This window comes from Triturus cristatus, chromosome 8 (assembly GCF_964204655.1).
Source record: "Triturus cristatus chromosome 8, aTriCri1.1, whole genome shotgun sequence".
Classification (NCBI taxonomy): Eukaryota; Metazoa; Chordata; class Amphibia; order Caudata; family Salamandridae; genus Triturus; species Triturus cristatus.
Window position 1 is genome coordinate 89,857,750 of NC_140591.1, and position 22,424 is coordinate 89,880,173.

General features: G+C 45.1%; 2 protein-coding genes across 3 annotated transcripts in view; one reads left to right on the top strand and one right to left on the bottom strand.

The window, feature by feature from the left end:
- The window catches only part of LOC146801398 (uncharacterized), a 459,470-nt gene that overhangs the window by 231,013 nt on the left and 206,033 nt on the right, over positions 1–22,424 (top strand). The gene's annotated exons all lie outside the window — the stretch shown is intronic.
- LOC146801400 (uncharacterized) lies at positions 9,314–11,136 on the bottom strand. Its single transcript, XM_085621081.1, has one exon. It carries the CDS (start codon positions 10,437–10,439, stop codon positions 9,870–9,872), a length of 570 nt encoding a protein of 189 aa, XP_085477207.1. The 5' UTR covers positions 10,440–11,136; the 3' UTR covers positions 9,314–9,869.

The following is a 22,424-nucleotide window of genomic DNA, read 5'->3' on the forward strand; positions in this document are numbered from 1 at the left end:
CACTTCTGTTCGGGGAATACAAGGATGTCAAGTACTGTTCTAGATACACCTTTTCCATTATCTCGTCTTTGGTGGATGTCGGGGGTTTCAGCCACCTATCTGCCATGTCTCTGACACGGTAGGAGAGAGCTCTAGGGGTTTCTTGGGGTCCTTCTTGGATCTGCCTAAGGCGGATCCGATATGTCTCCTCGTCTATCTCTAATCTCACCAAAATATTCATCTTTACCTCATCGTAAGGTGTTGTCCCAAGCGGATTGGCATCCTGGTAAATGGCCTGCAGGTCTCCAGAAAGGAGTGGCCCTAGGTACTGTCCCCATTTGTCCATAGACCACCCTGCCACTCTGGCCATTCTTTCAAAGTTCGAAAAGAAGAAGTTGGGATCCTCCCCTCTGACATACGTCTGCAATACCATTGAGGGGAGGGTGGTATGGCTTCTTTGCTGACCGAGGGTGCCCGCGAGTTTCCCTATGACTGTTTCCTTAGTCTGGCTTTGTTCTGTTAGGGTCTTTTGGAGCTTTTCCCTGTCCTCTTCTGCTACTGCAAGGAACTTCTCCATGATACGTCCGAGTTTCTCCTGGCCCTTCATCATCTTTTGCTCCGCGTCCTCCATTTCCTCTGATCCCACTTCTGACACCAAGTGTGAGAGGGACGAGTAGAAAAAGAATCTTGGAGGTTTAATAGGTGGATCAATTTTGGCGTATTTGTATTGAGGAGGGCATGGACAAGAAACAAAATAGAAAAGTCCTGGGTCTCCTGTTCTTCCTCAAAGGTTTTTCTGGGTCTTCTTTTGGAAGTGACAGCGTTTTCACTGAGAGGACGTTCCCGTAGTCTCAAAATGAAAAGAAGGAAGCAGTAAGTATTGCTGCTAAGTGGGTCAGAGTTTCCAGGATAGAGTCCTTCACCATCCCCAGGAGCGTTGGGATATCACACGACAAAGGGTGTGCAACATTTCAAAAATAGAAAGGAAAAACAAAAGAATGGAACCAAAGATTACAAGTAAACCCTTCCTAGGACAGCTGTCAACCAGTCCCTTATCTTCAGGGATCAGGTCTATGCCACAAACTTAGGCTGTCTCTTAGATATTGGAGGCCACATGCAAAATATCCCAGGGGAATCCCCCTTTGGTATCGTCCCGCCGTCCTAACCTTTTCGGTTGTTATACTACAAATAAATGATCACTCTTCAGGGAGACAGGGGGGTGCTCATGCTGGCAGTTCAAGTTCAAAAGGGAAGTGTTTAGAGGTTTTACAACAGACATGTAACCTATGTGGCCCTCCGTGCTCCTATCTCCCCCCAGCCCCTTACTCCTATCCTTTCCCCGGGTCACGTACCGCAGGGGCTGCAACTCTCCTGAGTTGCGGTGGTGTGAGAGCGTCCTCAGGGGGTTTCCACCAGTTCTCGCACCAGGTCTCAAGAGCGTCGTTGGTCTTCTCGTTCCTCTGCGCAGCGTCCGCTGAGCTCTCCTTCACTCCTGACTGACTGTCTTCCCTCTGCGTTGTAGTTCAGTTCTTCTCCTCATCCGGAACGGCGTTCTCCTCCTTCGTTGCAGCTGGCCTCCTTCTAACCACGAGGAACTCGGCGTCTTTCGGGTTTACTGGGACCTCCTTACATGGTGGTTGTTCCGCCTCCCTTCTCGCAATTCGTTGTTCCTATTGGCTTCTGCCACCAAGAGGTCGGTCGTCTTCCTGCACACAAGACGGGTCAGTGGAGGCTAACCCTTGCTTCTCTGATCTTTTTGGGACATTGGTCCCGACAGTCGAAGGCAAATACGGCAAGGTGAGCAAGTGGGAGGTCAGGGTTGGGTCCCCCTCCTCACAGTCATCAAAATATATGTCCTTCTTTTAATATAATGCAACAAAAAAAGGTGATGGATGGAATATTGAACATTGTCATACATTCACCCCCAGTCACTGATCTGAGTTTAATCCATCGTTATTTTGCTCGCTACGACATTCCAGTTTGGACCAAGCCATATGCAAATCAGCCTTGACCCTGTTCCCCATGGGAACAGTCCAGCCCGAACTGCCAGGCCAGGTCCTCCCTGGACCGTAAAACATTCATTCTGGGACCGGTTTCGGGGCATCACCCCTCATCAGCCAGGCTAGCTTGAAACCCGTGGCATAGCAAGCACGGGACCCACGTCTGGGCATACCCTTCCCACTAAGGGTGAAAATGCAACACAAAACGATGATTGATGGAATGTTGAACATTGTCAAACATTCACCCCCCAGTCACAAATCTGGGTTTAAGTCATCGTTATCTAAGGGGGACCTTTTGAATTAAGTGGGCTGGGTATGCCCAGATGTGGGTCCATTCCTCTCTGTGACACTGGATGCAAGCTAGCCTGGCTGATGAACGGTAATACCCCGAAACCAGTCCCAGGATGCATTGTTTCTGGTCAAGGGAGGACCTGGCTTGGCAGTTCGCGCTGGACTGTTCCCATGATGAACAGGGTCAATGTGGGGGTCAACCAGCTAAAAAGCCCTTGTCTTCCAAGTTTGAACATAAATGTTTTGACAAAATCAGTCGGGAAGCTATCCTGGAGCCTTAAACAGGGTCAACCTAGTCTGACTTAGGGCAAGGCTGGTGGGATGCTTTTGAAGAGTGATGTTTTCAGCTTTTTGTAATTCTAAAATAAAAGGGACGGTATGATGTGCAGTGGCTGGAAATTCCAGGACTTAGGAGCGATGGAAGATAAGGCCCGGCTGCCAATCAGGGTCTGTGTATGCAGATGTGTTCGAGTAGGAGTCCGACTTTGCAGAGGTGTATTGTGGGTTTCTAAAATATGATGTAGGTGTTGAGGTAGGTTGGGTCCATGTTGTGTAAGGGTTTGAAGGTGTTCATGAGGGGATGGAAAATAACTTGTGTATGTATGGGAAACCAGTGAAGTTCCCTGAGGTGTTGGGTGATGTGTGCAGTGCTTAATTTGAACAGGGGACTGGCACTTATATAGAGCAAGAGAGGGAAAACAAACAAAGAGAAAAAAAGGAAGAAGAAAAAGACAAGAAAACTGTTACAGAGGGAACCTATATGAGTGAGATAAAAGGGAATGTGTGGTAGTGGATTAAAGGGGCATGATTTGGATTAAAAGCTACGCAGCTTTGTTATTTAGCATGCTGGCATGTAATAGTGCTGGCCGCAGGCTTCTAAGCAGACGTTTGGGCACAGTCACTCATTCTTTTACAAATTAAGGACTGGATGTGTGTTTGCTGTGGTAGGTTGAGTGTAATCCTGGCTCCTGATTTCTGTAAGGTTTGAATGGCCTGGCCATTTGCTTGCTGACTCCAGGGTAGAGGATGTTCCTGTAGTCTAGTTTTCTTGTTACGAGTGCTTTGGTAAGATTCAGCGTGTGCTGGTGGGTAACCATTTGAAGATTCTGTTCAGCATCTTCTAGGTGTGGCAGCAGGAGGCAGTTATGGTGTTGACTTTGGCAGTCACGATGAGCAGATTGTTAATGACAATATTGAGGTTATTGGTGTGATGGTGGGTAGGTTCCGCTGGCCACCAGTTGGAGTACCATGGTGATAATTTCCTGCAGGAAATCACAACTTCTGTCCTGTCAGTATTCAGTTTGAGGTAGTTGTTTTTATCCAGTTGGTGTCTTAGGTCATGCAGTTGTCAAACTTGGCCTAGGTGGTAGGTGTTTTGTCTGAGAGGGAGAGTATTAGCTGTGTGTTATCAGCATAGGATAGGATGGGGATACCATGGGAATGAATGATACTGGCAAACAGGATCATGTAGGTGCTGAAGAGGGTCTGGCTAAGTGACGAGCCACAGATGAGGTTGCAGGCTTCCGAACAGTAGGGTGCCGGGCTGACTGATTAGGTACGACCAGTAAGGAAAAAGCACATCCAGCAAATTGTGGGTCCTTGGATGTCAGTTTCATGTAGTTATTTGAAGAGTATGGGTGAAATACGGTGTTGAAGGCCCTGGAGAGGTCTAGTAGTATGAGGGCTGCAGTTTCTTCTCTGTTCATGATCCCGTGGGTGTCATCTGTTACGGTTTTCATGCTGTGGTTTGGTCTGGACCCAGACTGAATGGAGTCTAGGAGATTGTTTTTGTTGAGGTGGTTGGCTAGGTGTTTGTTGATCGACTTCTCCAGGACTTTAACGGTATGGCGTAATTTCCAAGCTGATTGTCTTCTTCGTTCATCTATAACTGGGAGAAAATAAATAAGGGAGCTGTCCAAACTAATAAACTGCGTAATGAAAAATTGTGTTACAATTATCGTTTCTTTTACCATGATGAGGGGTAGAATGTCCAGTAACAGAATGATTCCTGTGTAGACCAAGGAATTGACAGAAGGTGGGGTGGACTTCCAGTGTGAGGAAGTGGATGTTGAAGGACAAGTGATAGGGTGAACCAAAGGTCTGGTTGTTTGGGAAAAGCCCAACTAACATGCCTCTTTCAAGGCAGAGGAAATGCATGATTTGCTTGCGGGTCTGATCACTGAAGAGAAGTATAATTGGAGGAGAGTGGCATTTTATGGAAGGGAAGAAGCATCGGAGAAAGTGAAGAGGAAGGGCATAGTAGCTTTATGTTCATAAAGGATGACAAATTGAAGAGACAGTCAAATGTGAGAGAGGTAATAATTACTGGTAACTACAGCAGATGTGTTGCTGCAGTTGGTAAAAGAGGGAGCAAGAAAGATCAGAGACGAAATCCACTGAGAAAACAAGATGGTGTGGATTGTTCTAAAGAACAGAGGAGGCAAAGAGCTCCAGGGTATTAAACGGATTATGTAAGGCAACACTGTCTTGCTTGTAATTTATATAGATACTATTGCCTCGCTTGTGATTTATATAGTTTTATGTTTTTAATGTTGCATTGAGAAGAAAAGGAGATGTGTTATACCTTTGAGCCAGGTCATCCTTCATTCATTCTCGCTCTTCTTTGCTTTTCTCCATCTCACTCCCTCACAATTTCAATTTTCTCTACAAATCTCCCTCTCCTACTGTCTCTATCTTTTCTTCTCTATTCTTGTGTCTATTTTAAATATCTCGCGTGGCTTGCCTCGCGAGATTTATTGTTAAAGAGGAGTTTCAGTAGAGGAGTTGCTTTTACTCATTTCAGGTTGGCTTGGTTGGTATTTTACCAATTCAAAGCTGTAATATTGTGCCTGGAGTGGTAAATGGCTTTTATCATTTTACAGCTCGGCAAGGACAGCACTGTGCTAGTCTTATGCTTAAAGACTTTGCTGTAGAAATGGCAAAAGACTTTGTCTTTTTCTATCTCGGCGTGGATGGCACTGTGCTAATCCTACGCTTAAAAACTTTGATAGAAAAGCAGACATTTGAGGTGAGCAGATCTAGAGTGTCGCTGGTGTTGAGAGTGCTCTATACAGGAGCTGCTTTCCACCTAAACTTGAGAACTACCCAGAGTTCTCTGCTTCTTTTTTGCATAATTTATTCGTCACTCTATGCCTGAAAGGGTATTTTTTTATATATATGCATAGGTATATGTGAATATGAGTATTTGCTGGGTGACGCCGTGTTCACTCTTCTGTCCTCTTAGATACGGACAGGCCAGTAACACTTTGTGCCCGAGATTACTACATTATGTGGCTCTTGTATTGTTCATTCCTAGTGGTACTGCTGGATGAAAGGTGTTCCTGCATGGAGGCCTAGTTTTGAGAAAACATGGATTGTGGACGATCTCCTTACTTGAACTACTGAGTTGGTGCTTGCTGGCGGTGTGTGAAAGCCTGTACTGCTCAAAGAAAGCATCCTTACACCATTACTTCTTTAAACCCCCAAATATGGTTAAGTTTGTAGCGCGCATTATAACAATAAAATAGCACGAGTAATGATAGACCTTATAGACCTTACAAAATCCACCTATTTATTTTATTGTTCCATGGTCCTGGCACCAGCTCCTGCCACAGTATGAATTGATAAGAGGTGTATACCATTACTTCTCTTGGGTGTAAGCTGACACCCTAGCCATCTGTAGTCGATACACTGAGCTAGCTATGTCTTCTTTTCAAAGCAAGGGGTACCGAATACAACCCAACCTGTCGGTGTGCTGGCGAATGTCCAGTTTCTCACTCCTTGTATTTTGATACATTACCAGTTGCCTAACAAGTGTCGGGGATACTACCCGGCTCACTAACACCCCACATGCTCCCAGAACTTCGTGTGAAAGTTCACATCCTAGTGATTGTATCCTTATGATTGACTGGCACAGGATGACACACTACACTTGCATCTTTGCTACAGTAGAAGCTATTATTATGCTTCCACTTGAAACACGGCCTTCTACAGGGGGCAATTAGGTTGTGTGCTTGATGCCCGTTACCTCCCCATATGTTGTCATTCTAGACATCACAAACGTAGCCTTTAAGTCACTGTAAACAGATATTGACATTACGCGTGGCACTCTAGAAATCATATATAGCGTGCTGTTTGATGAGAGTTAAATCACTGTGATAGTTTATATGTGATGTACAAGACCAGCTAAGACCCCTGTCACTCGTCCGACATTGAAGTGTGTGATTTATGCATATTGCATTGATCAGTCGTGATAAGCAGTAGGCCTTCAAGCCCTGGACACTTTCCCCTCATAAAATCCTGTTTGTAAATCCAAAGGGAATAAACTGTATAACGCAGGCAGACCACCTCATAGGAGGTTATTCACAAAGTCCCACTGCAAGATAAGGAAAAATTAATAACACGCAAATTTCATACGCTAAGAAACGTAGACCGGCAGCCTCGACCGTAGTATAGATAATTGGCAGGTCATGAGTTAACAAGTTGGGACCTTATGAGTATTTAGTTCTGCAACACAATATCCTTGATGCAACAACATCAGCTGTTGCGTGGCTAAACACTTATAAGGTCCCAAAGGCGAGACCTATTGACTATGCCAATGCTTGTTTTTAGAGGCCTGGCATGCAGTTTTAAATGTAGGCTGGTAAGAAAGATGTCAACCCGAGGGGCAAGATCCAGAGAGAAATAAGATAGGAAGATAGGAAATAAGATAGGAAGAGAGGTGAGTTATAATGAGATAGCACAAATAGAAAGGTGAAGCACAGAATGACAGGTCAGGTAAACAAAGTAGTGAGGCAGAGAGGCAGGTAGAGCCGGTGGGATGAAAAATAGAAAGATATGAGAAGTAGAGAGAAAAGAGGTGCAAATGAGGTAGAGAGATGAGGCTAATACAGAGGAAGGGCGAGGGAGAAGTAGAGAATGGTGAAATAGGGAGAGAGAGACAGAGGTAAGACAGATGTATTAAACAAGCGAGACATTGGAAGCAGAGAGAGTGAACGGAAATAGTGAAGGAGATAGAAAGAGAGATGAAAGCAAAGGGAGTGGTAGATAGAGTGGAACAGGTAGAGAGAGCATTGTAGAGAGAAAGAATTAAAATAATGGGAAAGGTGAGGGAAAGAGGACATCAATAAAAAGAGAGACATAGAAGGCCAATATGTGAGCTAAATTGAGAGGCTAGATAGTGTGTGAGAGGTGATGAAGAGAGAGATGAGGCAGTTAGTTGTGAGGCAGAGAGAGAAATGAAAGAGAATGGTGAGGTAGAAAGAGGCATGCGAGAGGTAGAGACAGGCAAGTTATAGATGGCAAAAATGATAGAAAGGGTAAGATAAAGAGAGATGAAATTAAGAGGGAGGTGAAGTAAATGGAAGAGACATGAAGGGGGATGAGATGCAAACAGAGCAGCAAGATGCAGAAAGAAGAGAGAGTAGAGAGAGGGAGAGAGAGAGGGGCACTTGAGGAGAAGAGAGGGGTAGAGAGCTAGAGATCTAGAGGTAGGATCGGAGAGAGGTGGCAAGTTGAGGTCATGAGAGGTAAGTGCTGTGGGGTACTGAGGTTTATTGAAAGAGGGCTGTGACGTACAGAGAGAGTTTAAAGGTAGAGCAATAGTGTGGTAGGCACATAGCCATGTATAAATAAACAGGTAAAAAGGGAGTATTTAGGTAAAGGAATGAGACATGGGACAGAAAGGTGCAACAGAGAAAGTAATGTATTGGGTGGTATAGAGAAGTGACAGCTAGTCACAGAGTGTGGTATGTAGAGAAGTAAGTTAGAGAGAAGGGCAGGGATTTAGTCTCTGGTCAGATAAAGGGAGTTAACTTACAACCAGAGAGGAAGAGGGAGAGATGGAGGGAAATGTGAGTAGAGGTGGGAGGTAGAGGGGCAAAACAAACACGATCTAAGAGTAAGTTAATGGGAGGCAGACAGAAAGTAGAGAGGTAAAGAAGGGTTAGCAAGACAGGGAAATGGATGATAGAGCAAGATGCAGGTGAGGTAGAGAAAGAGGTGGATAGAGAGGTTGAGAATTGTGGTATGACAAGGGACCCGTAAGCCAGGAACACACCAGGTCCTTGTCCTTAAGCTTGCTACCAGTGCAATAAACCTAGATCATCCATCTGTAGATAAAGAGTGTGTCTTTATTTCAGATAGAATAGTATATTTTGTCAGCCATCAACTGCTCGCTTCCTAACTCCAGCCTTCCTTCAGCAACTGTCCACACAACTCATCACATATAATGATGTCTCTGTCACATCAGATGATTCTAACATAAGACTGTACCATTTGAGCAGCTACCAGAGAGCGACTTTTGTTTAAATTGCTCTTTATTGAGATTATTATAATAACACAATACTAAAATGACACACGTATCATATTCCTGTCCTGTACAAAAAGGGACACCACACAATATATAAGTTGCAGCACAGCTCCAGAAGACAAACTGTCATTAAAAAACATTCCAGACAGTGTTCTGAGTGTGCTGTGGTGCACAGATGGGGCTTACTTGTTGAACTGAGAATTAGCACACCCCGGTCTCAATTGGAGGGAGGAAACTATAGGACGGTCTGGATGCTGTGAGCGAGGAAAAAAGGCTGGGGTCATCTGCTTCATCGCTGATGTATTTGGCAATGTGTAGCACACTAGAATATTCCTCGGCCTGCGCAGTGTCTACAAGGGTCTTAAAACGCATACGAGATCCACTAAGAGCTACATCTAACCAATGGTAGCCATCCAGAGCTACAGCCTAATAGTAACTTAAATGCTCTTAAAGAAAGGAAGAAGAGAAAGAAGAAAGGTGATGAGAAAAGGAAGAAAGAAACAGAGAAAAGTGAGAAACAGCAAGGAGGGGAGGGACATGAAATCAGTGACGAGAGGGAGAGGATTGGAGAACTAAAGGCAATAAAGCCAGGAAATGAGGAATGAAGGATGGAAGGAACAAGGGACCGAAAAATAAAAGCTCACACCCAACGCAGCATTCATGTTTCATTTCCTGAAGGGAAATAATATGTGACTACAGTACATTCTTATTTTCATAAATCTCAACACCAAAACCGAGCTAAAAATATATATTTTTATTTAAATACAAGGATTGCTAAATGTGATCTTACACAGTTATTATTCAAGTTGAACACGATTAGATATTGCAGTTGGTTTGCAGTGAAACAGCAAGTTTTTCAGCAGTTAATTGTTTTTGGAAAAAAAACATATTACACTGTATGTATACACGGAGAGGCCGTGGTCAATAGGAAGTTACCCCAACAAAGGTACTGCTGAGCCTCTGCTTTTAATTATGAAAATAAATTAATGTTGCCATGGAAGGAGAGGAATGTGCAAAGGATAACCATGACATGACGGATGACGAATGCAAACTACCTCAACTTCTCTGTACCTGTATTGTTTGTGTCTTTTGTCACAGTAGTTCATAGCTTTGAAAAGTCTTAATGCAGGCCCCAGGATGGAAGCAGCTTTGCAGCACACCTGGGACCCCTCCCTTTGGTGACCGAGTAGAGATGCGCTCAGTCCAGGCGGGGCACCCCATCCTCTCTCTATCTCATGCTTGGAGTCTCTACAATCCACAAAACATGAGTGGGACACAATCAGTCTTTGTCATATTGCCCTGCTCTTCCTGAACTGCTTGACCATGTCAGTCAGCTTCTCCAGACCCTCCACCAGTCCGTCCCCGGTGGTGGCGCAGCATCCTTGGACATGCCACTCATGACCCCGCACCTTCCGAAGACCAAGCTTTTCCACCAGCTCGGAGGGGCTGCTGGCTCCAGGCAAGTCCTGCTTGTTACCAAGGACCACAAAAGGCACGTCCTGCATTTCCACATTCTCAAGGATGGCCACCAGCTCAGCTCTGGCCTCCTCAAATCTCTCTGGGTCAGCGCTGTCCACCACAAACAGCAGTCCGTCCGTGTTGATAAAGTAGTGATTCCACAAAGCTCTGATTTTGTCTTGGCCGCCAACATCCCAGACAGTGAAGGACACGTTCCTGGTGGGCTCCACCGTTTCCACGTTGAAGCCGATGGTTGGTATAGTGGTGACGGTCTCATTCAGCTTAAGTTTATAGATGACTGTCGTTTTCCCAGCAGCGTCGAGCCCCAGCATCAAGATCCGAGCTTTCAGTCCACGAAAGCCCATTAGAGTGTCGTAGAGTGTGCTCAGGAAAAGGCCCATGATGTCCACAATATGGAGCTGCGGAGCTTGAACCTTCTGGAGCACAAACCTCCTGCGGCCAAGATCGTCTGGAGCTGGGATCTACTGGAGTTCAGACCTGTTGAGCTGGAACCCCTGTGAGATTGAATCCTCTGGAGCAATGGCTTTCTAGAGCTGGCACCCTCTATTGCAGTGTCCTGCGGAAGCTAGAACTCTTGAGATAGAGGTAGTGGATCTCGAATTGTTTGGAAATGTGTCCCTTTTGGAGCAAAGACCTCCTGGACCCGGGAGTTTTTTAAGCTTGCACCAAGAAGAACTCGGGCACCGGAGCTCCGACCTCCAGACTTTATCAAGCTGGAATCATTGGCTGCTTGGATTCCTTAGAGCTTTCAGGAGCTCAGACCTTCCCTTGAGCCTGGACCCTCCGGAGCTCGGCCCTCGGGAGATGAACTTCTCTGCAGTTTGGTTGCTCAGAGCGCTGTGGTTTTTTTTCTTTTCTCTGGAGACGCCCCGTCTTGGCTTCTCTTCTGCAGGTTCCCCTCTTTCTTGCTCTCCAGCGTCTCTGAGCACGGCCTTCGTCAGTCTACGTATTTATTCATTGCTGCTGCCAGATCACGCCCCTTTTTGCTTCATCAGTAGGGATAATTCCGGGGGCCCGACTTGCAGGTCGTCTTCTGATTGGCTGAACCGCCCTGCCCCGCTCGAGCGCTCGCTTCTGTCACTGCAGTTTCTTCCACCTCACCGCTGTTACGTCACCGAAGCCTCCGCCGGAAGAGCCGCGCTGGAAGGTGCACTCACAACATTAGTGACAGACACTGGTGACGTGCCCGGAAGAACTTGTTGTCCACACACATATATTTTGTCGCACCCTGTGCTGGAACTGGAAAAAAACTTTACACCGGGAACCCTTAAATTGGGGGTCAAGGTCTGTCAGAGAAAAGGGAGTGGAGACACGAGGGGCGGAGTATGAAAAGCAAAGTCTGACACTTAATTTATACATTTAAAAAAGTATGCTGCAAAGAAATTGGCAACAAGACATATGTGAAATTAAATCTGCCCCAGAGTAACTAATCGGTCACAAATAGGCTGCATTATGTTGGGGGCTTATAATATTGGTAAAATAACTAATGGTTAACACCGTTCTGGGCGTGTTCTGTGGCAGTAAGAGCGGGGGTGGGATTACTGGGGGTGGGATTACTATTGTGAAGCGCTCTGACACCTTCGGGTAAAGTCCGCGCTATATAAAAACGCACTAAATAAATAAATAAATAAAATAAATAAATAAAAACTGGAGATATTTCCGCAATTGCTGGCCCGCAGCAAACGCATAGAAGGGTGACGAGGGATGGGGGGGGGGGGGGGGGGGGGGACGATGGGTGGAGCTGCCACCCCTAAAACACGTGCCAACCAGGGCGGACCACCCCAGCCTCCCACCTTGCTACACCACTGGGAGCGTTCTGTGTTTTGTCCAGTCGCAGTTTTGACTCATAAATTAGCTTAGAGGGTTCATGTGCTTCGTGTAATATGCAGGTCACCGATTTGTATTCTATTTAGACAAGTGGGCTACTGCTTTTGACACTGCGATTATTCTGTTGCTTCCAGTTTATAAATTGCAAGCATTCTAATATAGCACAGTTATCTAAGTACTGGCTTCAAGGAACTGCATGCAAACTGTAAGTCGTGGATTTTGATCATTATTCTTTTTTCACAATCTTTTGTGTAGTGTTCTATGCTCATGGTCTCAAGATGTGTTGTGTTATTCATGATGTCCATATGTTCTGTATTGGAATGTTTGTTTGTTTTTTGCATATTTATATAGCGCGAACTCGACCCGAAGGTATTGGAGTGCTTTACATAGCACCGTATTTACATTACACATTCAGGGACGGGGAGATTAAGTGATTTGCCCAGAATCACAGGATGTGGACGCGACCTCGAGGCTCGAACCCTGGTTTCCTGCACCAGAGGTGGCAGCGCAGCCGACGGACCAATGTGAGGAGTCACTTGGCTGAGCATAGGCAGTTGCCTGTGAGCAGTTGCCAGGACAGGATGCTCCTCCTGTGCAGTGTCTATTTTAATGAAATAAATCGACTTTAACTGAAACGTGAATCGAGTAGTAACTACACTATTGATGGCAACAAGCTGGAGGTGTTAGAGACTGAAGAATACACGTTTGAATCATCAAAGAAGTAGAGTGCGCTGGGCCTACCTCGTTGAGGTGCTTTTCCTGGTTTACTCCAGTTTTCATCTGCCTTGAGAGCTGCAATACCGGTGGCTTGCACCAAAGTTTTCATTTTTGAAGGTGTTAGAAGGTGGTTCAGACACTCTGGACCGCCCCGATTTTTCACTTTTTGAGCACCTATTTGTTGAGCTTTTACTCTGGGAGAGCCTCAAAAGTTGGGATTCACCCACAGTGAACTCATGATGAAAGAGACAGCATGTGGTTGTTACCGGTGTCCCCCTAGCATGACTAGGCCGCTGCGCAACAGCTGGAGTAAGGGACACCGGGCTGGTTACATGCAGACGCATGTGTACATGAGTGTGCACACGTGTGTGTGCTGCGCAGGGGAGATTCCTGGCGTGCGCAGTCCAGGAGCAGCTACAAAGTGAATGGTGTGGCAGGACTTATGCAGAATTGGGTGGTGACATGGAATAGGCTTTATACACTGGGAAGAAACATGCCAGGGAAAGTCAGTGTGTTTTACTGTGTTTTTCACTTCATTATTCCCCTATGGGGAAGTGGAGCCCATGGGCTAGTGTAACTTTCCTAGGAAGTTTCCCCAAAGTAAAAGGGAGAAGAAGCAGTCAGTGCACATGCACAAGGTTATCTAGTATGCAGTAGGAAAACAGATAGCTTTGGCATAGCAACACAGACTTTTGTGATGTCATCCTGAGTACAGACATGAGGGCTGCCATATTGGATGTAGATTCCTTTCTAAGCGCAACATTTCCAGAGCGACAGTCTAGCTTATGTGTGACGCGGCACACACTGCCGCAAGTGTTGGCAAGCCGCCATATTGGATCCACTTTCTGCAACCATTTCAACCCATTCTAATTGATGTATAAATGCAGCATGCACTGCTGCAGGCGTCGATGTGCCGCCATTTAAAAAACTGTGGGTGTTTTCTGTAGTGTGGCGGTGAAAAGGTTACGAGCACAGTAGCGTTGTACTTTGGATTCACCTCAATGTTGCGTTCAGCACGGTGATGCACACACCTGGCGAATAGAACAAGTGACGCTCATATAGCGTATCGATGTTGTGGTAAAATTATGTTTTAAGTATGCAGATTCTTTGCGTGTTATGGTGATGCACACTCCTGCTATTAAGGAGAACGCTTGAAGTTGCTTAATAAGTTATGCTTTGCGGTGATGCGCACAACTGCTTGTATTATTTGAAATATAGGTTGTAAAAGCATATCTGCAGGGTTACATATTTTTTAAAACACACGGTGTTGGCAAGTTAGATGTTAAAGATTTAATACTACACCCTAATCATTATTTCGAAAATACTTTTACCAGTTTTCACACTCATAACACTACACCCAAGGTATTATTATAGTAAGAGGGTACAGGGTGCTTCACTATTGATATTTTAAAAACAATATATTATTTCAATTATCTATATAGACAGCTAGCCCATACATACAATGCAGTCAGTTACACCACCACCACCATTTTTAGAGGTATCTGGGAATCTGCCAAAAGCATTGAAAAACTGTTATGATGCTTTTGTTATGTACATAGGTGCGATAGGAACGTCACATTATCGCCCTGAAACGAAAAAATGTCTACTCCTTCCCTCGATGGGTTTCAAAGGAAGGTCTGATTATACACATCAATCACCGCATCCAATTAATAAAGGTGATGAACCGGAAGAATATACAGGTCTATACAACAGAAGATACTCTCTATAGATAATCCGTGTCTTGAGGAAACCATTAGAACGCAGAAAAGCATAGAAATGTCTAAAGTGCCTGTAAAGGGACTCAAAGAAAAGTCGAGAAAGAGACTATAAGGGTAGTGAAAATGAAGGAAGACAAGTCAGTCAACATAACATGGGGAGACAGTAGGTTGTTTTTCAAACAACTGAACACATGCTTTAGGTGTGGGAACACAACTTATACCAATGGCCACAAAGTGTGTCCAGCAAAAGATTTAACATGCAGGTTGTGTAGCAAGGTTGGTCACTTTGCCAGAGTGTGCCAAATTAGGGAACGCAGTGGACATAATTTTCAGAGCAATCAAATGAATGTAAATGGTGCTGGTGTGGCTAATGTGTCTGAAGTTGAATGTGACAAAGAAGACAAAATACAAGTTGATCTTAGGAACATGGTAATTAATGATGGTTACGGAGGGGGGAAACAACCTTTACAACGCAGTCATTACATCGCACTACATTTACAACGCAGTCATTACATCGCAACATCCTTTACAACGCATGACACTATAACGCATGAAACTATAGCGCAGGCATTACATCGCATGTCATTACAATGCATACCATTACAATGCATAGTACCCCTACACTATCCAACACTTACACTACTGTTGCACCCTCTGGAGTTAGAATAGTAATTTTTACCCCTACACTATCCAACACTTACTCTACTGTTGTACCCCCTGGAGTTAGAATAGTAATATTTACCCCTACTCTATCCAAGACTTACCTTAAATGCAATGTAATGGTATGCGTTGTAATGGTATGCATTGTAAAAGTATAATGCGTTGTAATGGAATGCGTTGTAAATGTAGTTTTAAGAAATTCGTTGTAGTGGCATGCGATGTAAATGTATGCGTTGTAAAGGATGTTGCGATGTAAAAGCTGCGTTGTAAAGGCATGCATTGTAAATGTATTCATTGTAACGTCATATATTCTACGGAGAGTAGTTAGGGTTCGTTAGTGAGTGGTGATCCTTCCACATGTGTTGACACTTACATTGAAATAGGAAATGTTGGCAAGCTAATTAATATACTATTCTGGGGCCAGAATCACAATGGTCACCCAAGAACTGTTCAAATAAACTTGGGACAATAGACCATTAGAAGCACCGGACAGGTCACCAGTGTTCTAAGAAGGTCGCAAAATTGAGGTCGCTGGGTACTTTGAAGACATTTTGCAGCTCCGAGGGAAGAAAGTTCTGGTTAAGATTTATGTGGCGGTAAGGGTTTGTCCATATTGGGCTGATTTCACCAGGTATTGTTCCAAATGGTGTGGAGACCAGGTACCAAGGATCAAATGTCAGTTGTTGGGTCAAATGATTTCACAGAGGGAGTTGTGAAACGGTTTCCCCCAGTCTTTACTGTGCTATTGGGCACTATCAAAGGGTTCACACATCAGATCAAAGTCAAGGGTGGGGCTGTTCCAGTCAAACAGAAATTGAGGTGTGCCATTTAGTGTTAAAGGGAAATTGGAAAAGGACCTTACAGAATTGTGTGAAAAAGGTATTATCGAGCCTATTGAGTCCTCCTTATAGTTGTCATCTTTGGTTGTGACACGTAAGAAGAGCAATGATTTAAGAGTATCTGTTGATCTTCGAAGCTTGAATAAGCATATTTGGGTAGATTCACATCCTCTTCCAAAGATCACTGTATTGTTGACCATGATCGGTGCTTCCAACTGATTTTTAAAACGTGATCTGACAGCAGCTTATCATCAGGTAGTTCTTGATCCGTCTTCTAGACATCTTACAGCTTTCGTATTGGCCATAAGCATGTTTCAATACTGCAGGATGGCATTTGGGTTTGCGTTGGCCGCCGCAGTCTTTCAGAAGATAATCTTTCAGATGTTTAAGGATGTCAAAGATGTGGTCGTTTTCAAGACGATGTTTTGATCTATGGAGCAATGAGAGAAGAACATGATAATACTTTAACAGAAGTTTTGAGGATAATGCAGGAAAAGGGTATGGCATTGAAAGAGGAAAAGTGTCAGTGTTTGAAAGATACGGTAGAATATTATAGACATGAAGGGCCTGATTGACAAAGGGCCTCCGCACTCATGGCGGTGGCCTTGCAGTCGTGGAGAGTCTCCGCACTCGGGCGGAATCTCCACAATGAGAATCCCGCCCGTGCTGAGTCTCCACCACGAGTGCGTAGGCCCTTTCTGAATCAAGCCCGTTGTGTCTCAGCATGGGGTTGAACCAAGCTATCATTGATGCTTCTCCACCATTTGACAAGACCGGACTCAAGTCCTTTATTGGTCTTTGCGAGTGTTTTTCACGGTTCACATCTGACTATGCGTCGAAAGTAAAACCTTTGACGTATATGCTAAAGAAAATGTTACCTTTATGTGGGATGAGTCTTGTTAAGAGGCTTTTGAATGGATTTGATCTCAATTGGTAGGGTCAATGATTTTGAAGCCGTTTGATCCAAGAGTGCAATGTACTGTCACGGTTGATGCAAGCAGTTTTAGACTAGGAGCTGTTCTCACCCGAGTAAAAAGATGGTGTTGAAAACTCATTGGGTTATGCTTCGACAGTATTGAGAGGATCTGAAATGAATTGTTCAGTAATTGAAAAAGAGTTGTTAGCCTGTTGGTGGGCTATTAGGAAATTTCATCCGTACATTTGGGGTAATCAATTTATTTTGCGACCGGATCACAGCCCACTTGTCTCCATTCTTTCAGGGGATAGGATTAAAGACCACTCACCGCACATCCCTAGGCTTTCCACAAAGTTAAAGCAATATGACTTTGACGTTTCGTTTATTCCTGGAAATCGAAATATCAGAGCTGATTACTTAACTAGATATCTGGTTGAAGAGTGTTAGAAATGGCGGTCTCTAGTCGGTAGTGACTTGCACCCTGTCCAAGTAGGGACCCTTCCTTCTAGTCAAGATAAGGGGATTACACAGCTAAATAATCCCTGCTCAACCCTTTGGTAGCTTGACATGAATAGTCAGGCTTATCTCAGGGGCAATGTTTAAAGTATTTGTACATAAAATGGTGGCTCAGTGGACTAATGCATCCACTGCAGGGGCCTGTGTTCGACCTCATAGTCACAGGATCAAATTCTGGTGGGTCCACCTAGCCTTTCATCCATCTGAGGTTGATAAAATGAGTACCAATGAGTTGGGTAACAATAAACATCTGTTAATCAGTGCCAAGAGACCTCGTTGAGGTGAACGCCTGCTTTACAAATACACATGTTATGTTATATTATAAACAAACAGTAACACAGTGAAAACAATACAAATGGACACCACACCAGTTCAAAAAAATTACCAATCTTTAAGTAAAAAAAGACAAAAATGACAAAAAACCAAATAAATATATCAAAATATAACTTTTAAAGGTTTAAAACAGTTTAGTCTATAGGAAACTATGAGTGTGTCACTTTTTGTACACAGTACCTGAGATGCGTCAAAATTACAAGGGGAAAACAGGCACAGGAGAGATGAGGTGCCAAAAACATAGCAATTCATCGATTTGTTACCTGCTGTGGAGGTGATGCGTCGATTCCTTGCTGCCAGAGGAGGTGATGCGTTGATTCCTGGCTGTGATGTAGGGGAGGTGATGCGTTGATTCTTTGCTCTCATAGTAGGTGATGCATTGATTCCCTTCTGAGAGGCGAGATGATGCGTCGAAGTTCGAACAAGTTGCCTCAGTTCCTTACTGAAACCTTGCGTTGATGTTGATTTGGTGAATAGGTGCGATGAGTGGAAAATCCAGATGTGCTGGAGCCGATACGGTGAAACAGGCGGTGAGTCGATTCTTCCAGCCGCGAGCGGGTGATGCGTTGATTCCTTCAACAGCAGGGCCTGCCTCGGAGCGGGGGCTTCGGATGTTGGAGACACAGTGCTCTGTTCTCTGGTTACCGTGGTTCTTGCAGCCGCAACAGGTGCTGCGTTGATGTGTTCTGCCGCAGCCCCGCAATTTATTGGTTTTTCAACTGCACGGCAAGCTTGCGCCTTGAAAACAGCGCTGAAGGAGCAATGAGTTGATTTTCAGTTTTTAAAGCAGCCAAACCACCTCCAAGGGCCCAGAACTGTATTTAGCAGAACTTGGCAGGTCAGAACTCCCAGAAGAGGAGTGCGGGAGGTTGCAAGGGAAGTCTTTGATGGCCCTTATACTAAGTCCAGCCCTCAGGCTCTCCAAGATAGAAGCAGCAACTGCAGGCTAACCCAGCAAAGCAACACATCAAAGGGGCAGTACTCCTCCTCACAGCTCTCCAGATCTTTCTCCTGGCAGAGTCTCCTCTTGATCAAGAAGAGTTCTCAAAATATGGGGTCACAGGTCGAATACTTATACCACGTTTTGCCTTTGAAGTAGGCATACTTCTAAGGATAGTTTTTGTAGTGCACAGATTCTGCCTTGCCCTGACCTGGCTCCTGACACATTACAGGGGAGTGAAGACAGCATTGTGAGAGGACAGGCACAGTCCTATTCAGGCATCTGTGACAAATCCTCCCACCACTCTAACTCAGGAAGTCCCATCAGGGCAATCAGGATATGCATGGCACACCTCAGCCCCCTTGGTGTGACTTTCTAAAGTGAATGCACTAACAGCCCAACTTTCAGTCTGAACCAGACGTGGATTCCAGGCAGAGGCACAGGATGGTAAAGTAAGAAAATGCCCACTTTCTAAAAGTGGCATTTTCACACACACAATTTAAAAACCGCCTTCACAGAAAGATATGCTTTTAAATCGTGAGTTCATAGAACCCAAACTCCAAATCTCTATATCTTCCCAATTGAAAGTTATACTAGTAAAGAGTAATAGGCAGCTCTAATGATAACCTATGGGCTCTATTTCTCCTCTAATTCTGTGTACAAACGCATGCCTCACACCGATGGCGGCACTACTGCCCTGCACCTTTCACTAACTCTGGCATTTTATTAATGGCTTGATACTGTGACCCCTCTTTCTTAACAGAAAATGAATGGACTAGACGGCCAGAATTATCTACTTTTTACTGGAGGTGTTTAATGTATTATACTATTTACCCTTGTCTCAGGCATATGATTGACAGTCCTGATGATGATCTTATATTTACACGGGATCGAAACGCCGTTGACACACACTCGGACCTGCTAGATTATGTAAAAAATCTTCAGTTCTGGTGCAGAAGTGTACTGTTTCTTTCAATAAGTGGCCCTATTGCTGCACATGATTATTGGTCACATTTATTTCTTGCCTGTATGTTTTGCAAATTTCTTGTTTTGTGTGGTTTTAACACCTGTTTAGATTTTACTCCAGCGGTGGTATATTATATATATTTGTTTCTGTTGAAATCTATTTTTTAAATAAATTAACATATTCTTAGTCATTGGAACTTCCCATGGAACTAATTATTATTTTTCCACGCGTATTAAAAAAAGATTTTCATGCTTGGGGACCTTTGTTCTTAAATTACACTTTCTAAAATTGGCATCTTCACACACACAATTTAGTGGGTGCCCTTGCCAGGTCGACATGGCAGTTTAAACCTTCACTTGCAGATACTGCAGTGGCAGGCCTGCGACCTGTTTACAGGGCGTGTGTTTTTAAATCCTGAGTTCAGGGAACCAAAACTCCAAATCTCTATCTCTTCCCCGTTGAAATTTACGCTTCTAAAGGGTAATAGGCAGCTCCAATGTTAACCTACGGGAGAGATAGTCCTTGCAATAGTGAAAAACGAAATTGGCAGTATTTCCCTATCAGGGCATGTAAAACACACCGGTACATGTCCTAACTTGCACATACACTGCACCCTGCCCATGGGGCTACTTTGGGCCTACCTTAGGGGTGCCGTACATGTAATAAAAGGGAAGGTTTGGGACTATTAAGTGGGTGCACTTGGCAGGTCGACATAGCAGTTTAAACCTGCACTTGCAGACACTGCAGTGGCAGCCCTGAGACATGTTTGCAGGTCTACTCATGTGGGTGGCACAATCAGTGCTGTAGGCCCACTGGTAGCCTTTGATTTACGGGCCCTGGGTACACACAGTGCACTTTACTAGGGACTTACCAGTAAATCAAATATGCCATTCATGGATAACCAATCATAATCACAATTTAAGGAGGGAGCACTTTCACTTTAGCACTGAACAACAGTGGTAAAGTGCCCAGAGTTCAAAAAACCCAGCAAAAACAAAATGCAGCACAGAGTCAAATCAGGAGGTCAGAAGCAAGAAAGATGGGAAAAAGAAACCAAAGATGCCAGGTCTAACAAAGAGGTGGACACGGAAATAGCTGAGCATGAGGAGCAAGAAAAGTGTTTCATAGCATCCATTGATGTAGAATGCATGTGTGCTACTATTGAGATGGAATGGAGGGAAGAGTCAAAACAATGATGTATCTTTGACGCAGGTAACAAACTTTGTTAAGAAAGGGTGGCCCAAAGAGAAGAACGTACCCTATGAATTTCAATTGTTTGTAAAGGTTTTTACAGAACTTTCAGTGGTGGATGGTATACTTATGCGGGGGAGAAGTTTGTACCTCTGGATAGTTTGAAGAAGAGAATTATGTGCGGTGCGCATGAATGCCATTTGGGAAGGACACTCACTAAATGCAGAGTGAGTGAAATATTTTGGTGGCCTAGTATCGACAAACATATTGATGAGCATGTGGGTGATTGTGTACTTTTCAATAATTGTGAAAAAGGTCTCAAAACTAGAAGACCACTCTTGCAGCCTATTGAATTGCCTTCCAATCCATTGGACTAAGTAGGCATTTTCCTCTAGATTTGCTCTTGTCTTGATAGACTATTACTCAAAATGGCCAGAAGTTCATTGTATGGAGGATCCCACATCGAAGAATGTTTTTTCTTCTTGAAAGATTTATTTTGAAGGGATTCCATCTTTTCTGGTTTCTGACTTTGGGGTACAGTTTGTCAGTCAACAGTTTCAATTGTTTCTCCAACAGGGTGGTATCAAACATCCAAAAGTTAGCATTATGTGGGCGTGGCCAAGATGGCGACGGAGTAAGACGAGTGTATTCGTCTCTCCGGGAATTGACATGCCCAGGCCTCCCCGTCACCCCTAATTGAGGCTTGGCAGGGTGCTGTTCATTACTGGCGGGGCACGGGGATCAGCGGGTGCCCCCACTGGTGAGAAGACTACCCCAACATTGCACCCGGAGTTTACGGAGAGGTGTAGTGAGCATGGGCCTGCTGCAACTGCATGGAACATTTCCAGGCCGGTCAAGCGTAGGTGTGAGCTGCGGACGGAGTGCGTCGCCCTGTGGCCTGAGAGAGGAGACCTGTTGCATGGCATCCGAAATGGAGGTCTACTCCCGTGGCTCGGTGAGGCGGTGGTAATCGATCCACCCAAGAGGGGCGAGCACTAGATCTGCGCCGATCGGCCTTGATGACCCGGTGGACCCAAGAGTCCGGAAGACGTGTCCCGGAGGAGAAGTACTCCGGTGCAGGGACGGGAGCTCGAGTGCTGAAACACCTGGACTCCACAAGGCGGAAGTCCAACGCCGGATCCGAGCGTCCTCCCACAGGAGTACTTGTGCAGTAAGTGAGAGGGGTTACTGCGCGGGACAGACGAGGCCTGCTGTTGATCTGCCGGGAGGTGGGCACCAGCAGCAAAGGTGGGGACCCAGAAGGAGAACTCTAGTGGCGCAGTTGCATTGCTGTAGGCCTTGGTAGTTTTCTGGGGCCTGGATCGGCTGTTAGACACCGGAACAGACCAAGAGAGACCAAAGCCGGGGAGGGGCCCTGACCCGGCCCTAGGAGATAGAGACCTATGAAGATGGTTCGGAGAACCCCGGGTGAGGTGCACCATCCGGGTGCTGCGTGCCTGGGAGCTAGGAGGTGAAAATCTCCACCCAGAACAAAATTGGAAACTAGCATCAGTGGGAACACAAGGCCAGGCCTGGGAGAGTGTGCACTACTGGGCCCCGGGCAGAGCTACTCAACACATCCTGCAAGGCGTAGGAGTGAGACAGAAAGGACTGGATGGGCGGTGAGTCGGTCCCTGGCTGAAGTGAAAGGGACACCCTCGACTCCGGGCCGTGGGAGTGAGGAACCCAGGATAGGTCAGTGAAGGAGGCAGCATCTATCTATACTTGAAGCATGTTCTGA

Excerpts from the sequence above, each read along its gene's own strand:
- LOC146801400 (XM_085621081.1), bottom strand. The coding sequence starts at position 10,439 with ATGGGCCTTTTCCTGAGCACACTCTACGACACTCTAATGGGCTTTCGT.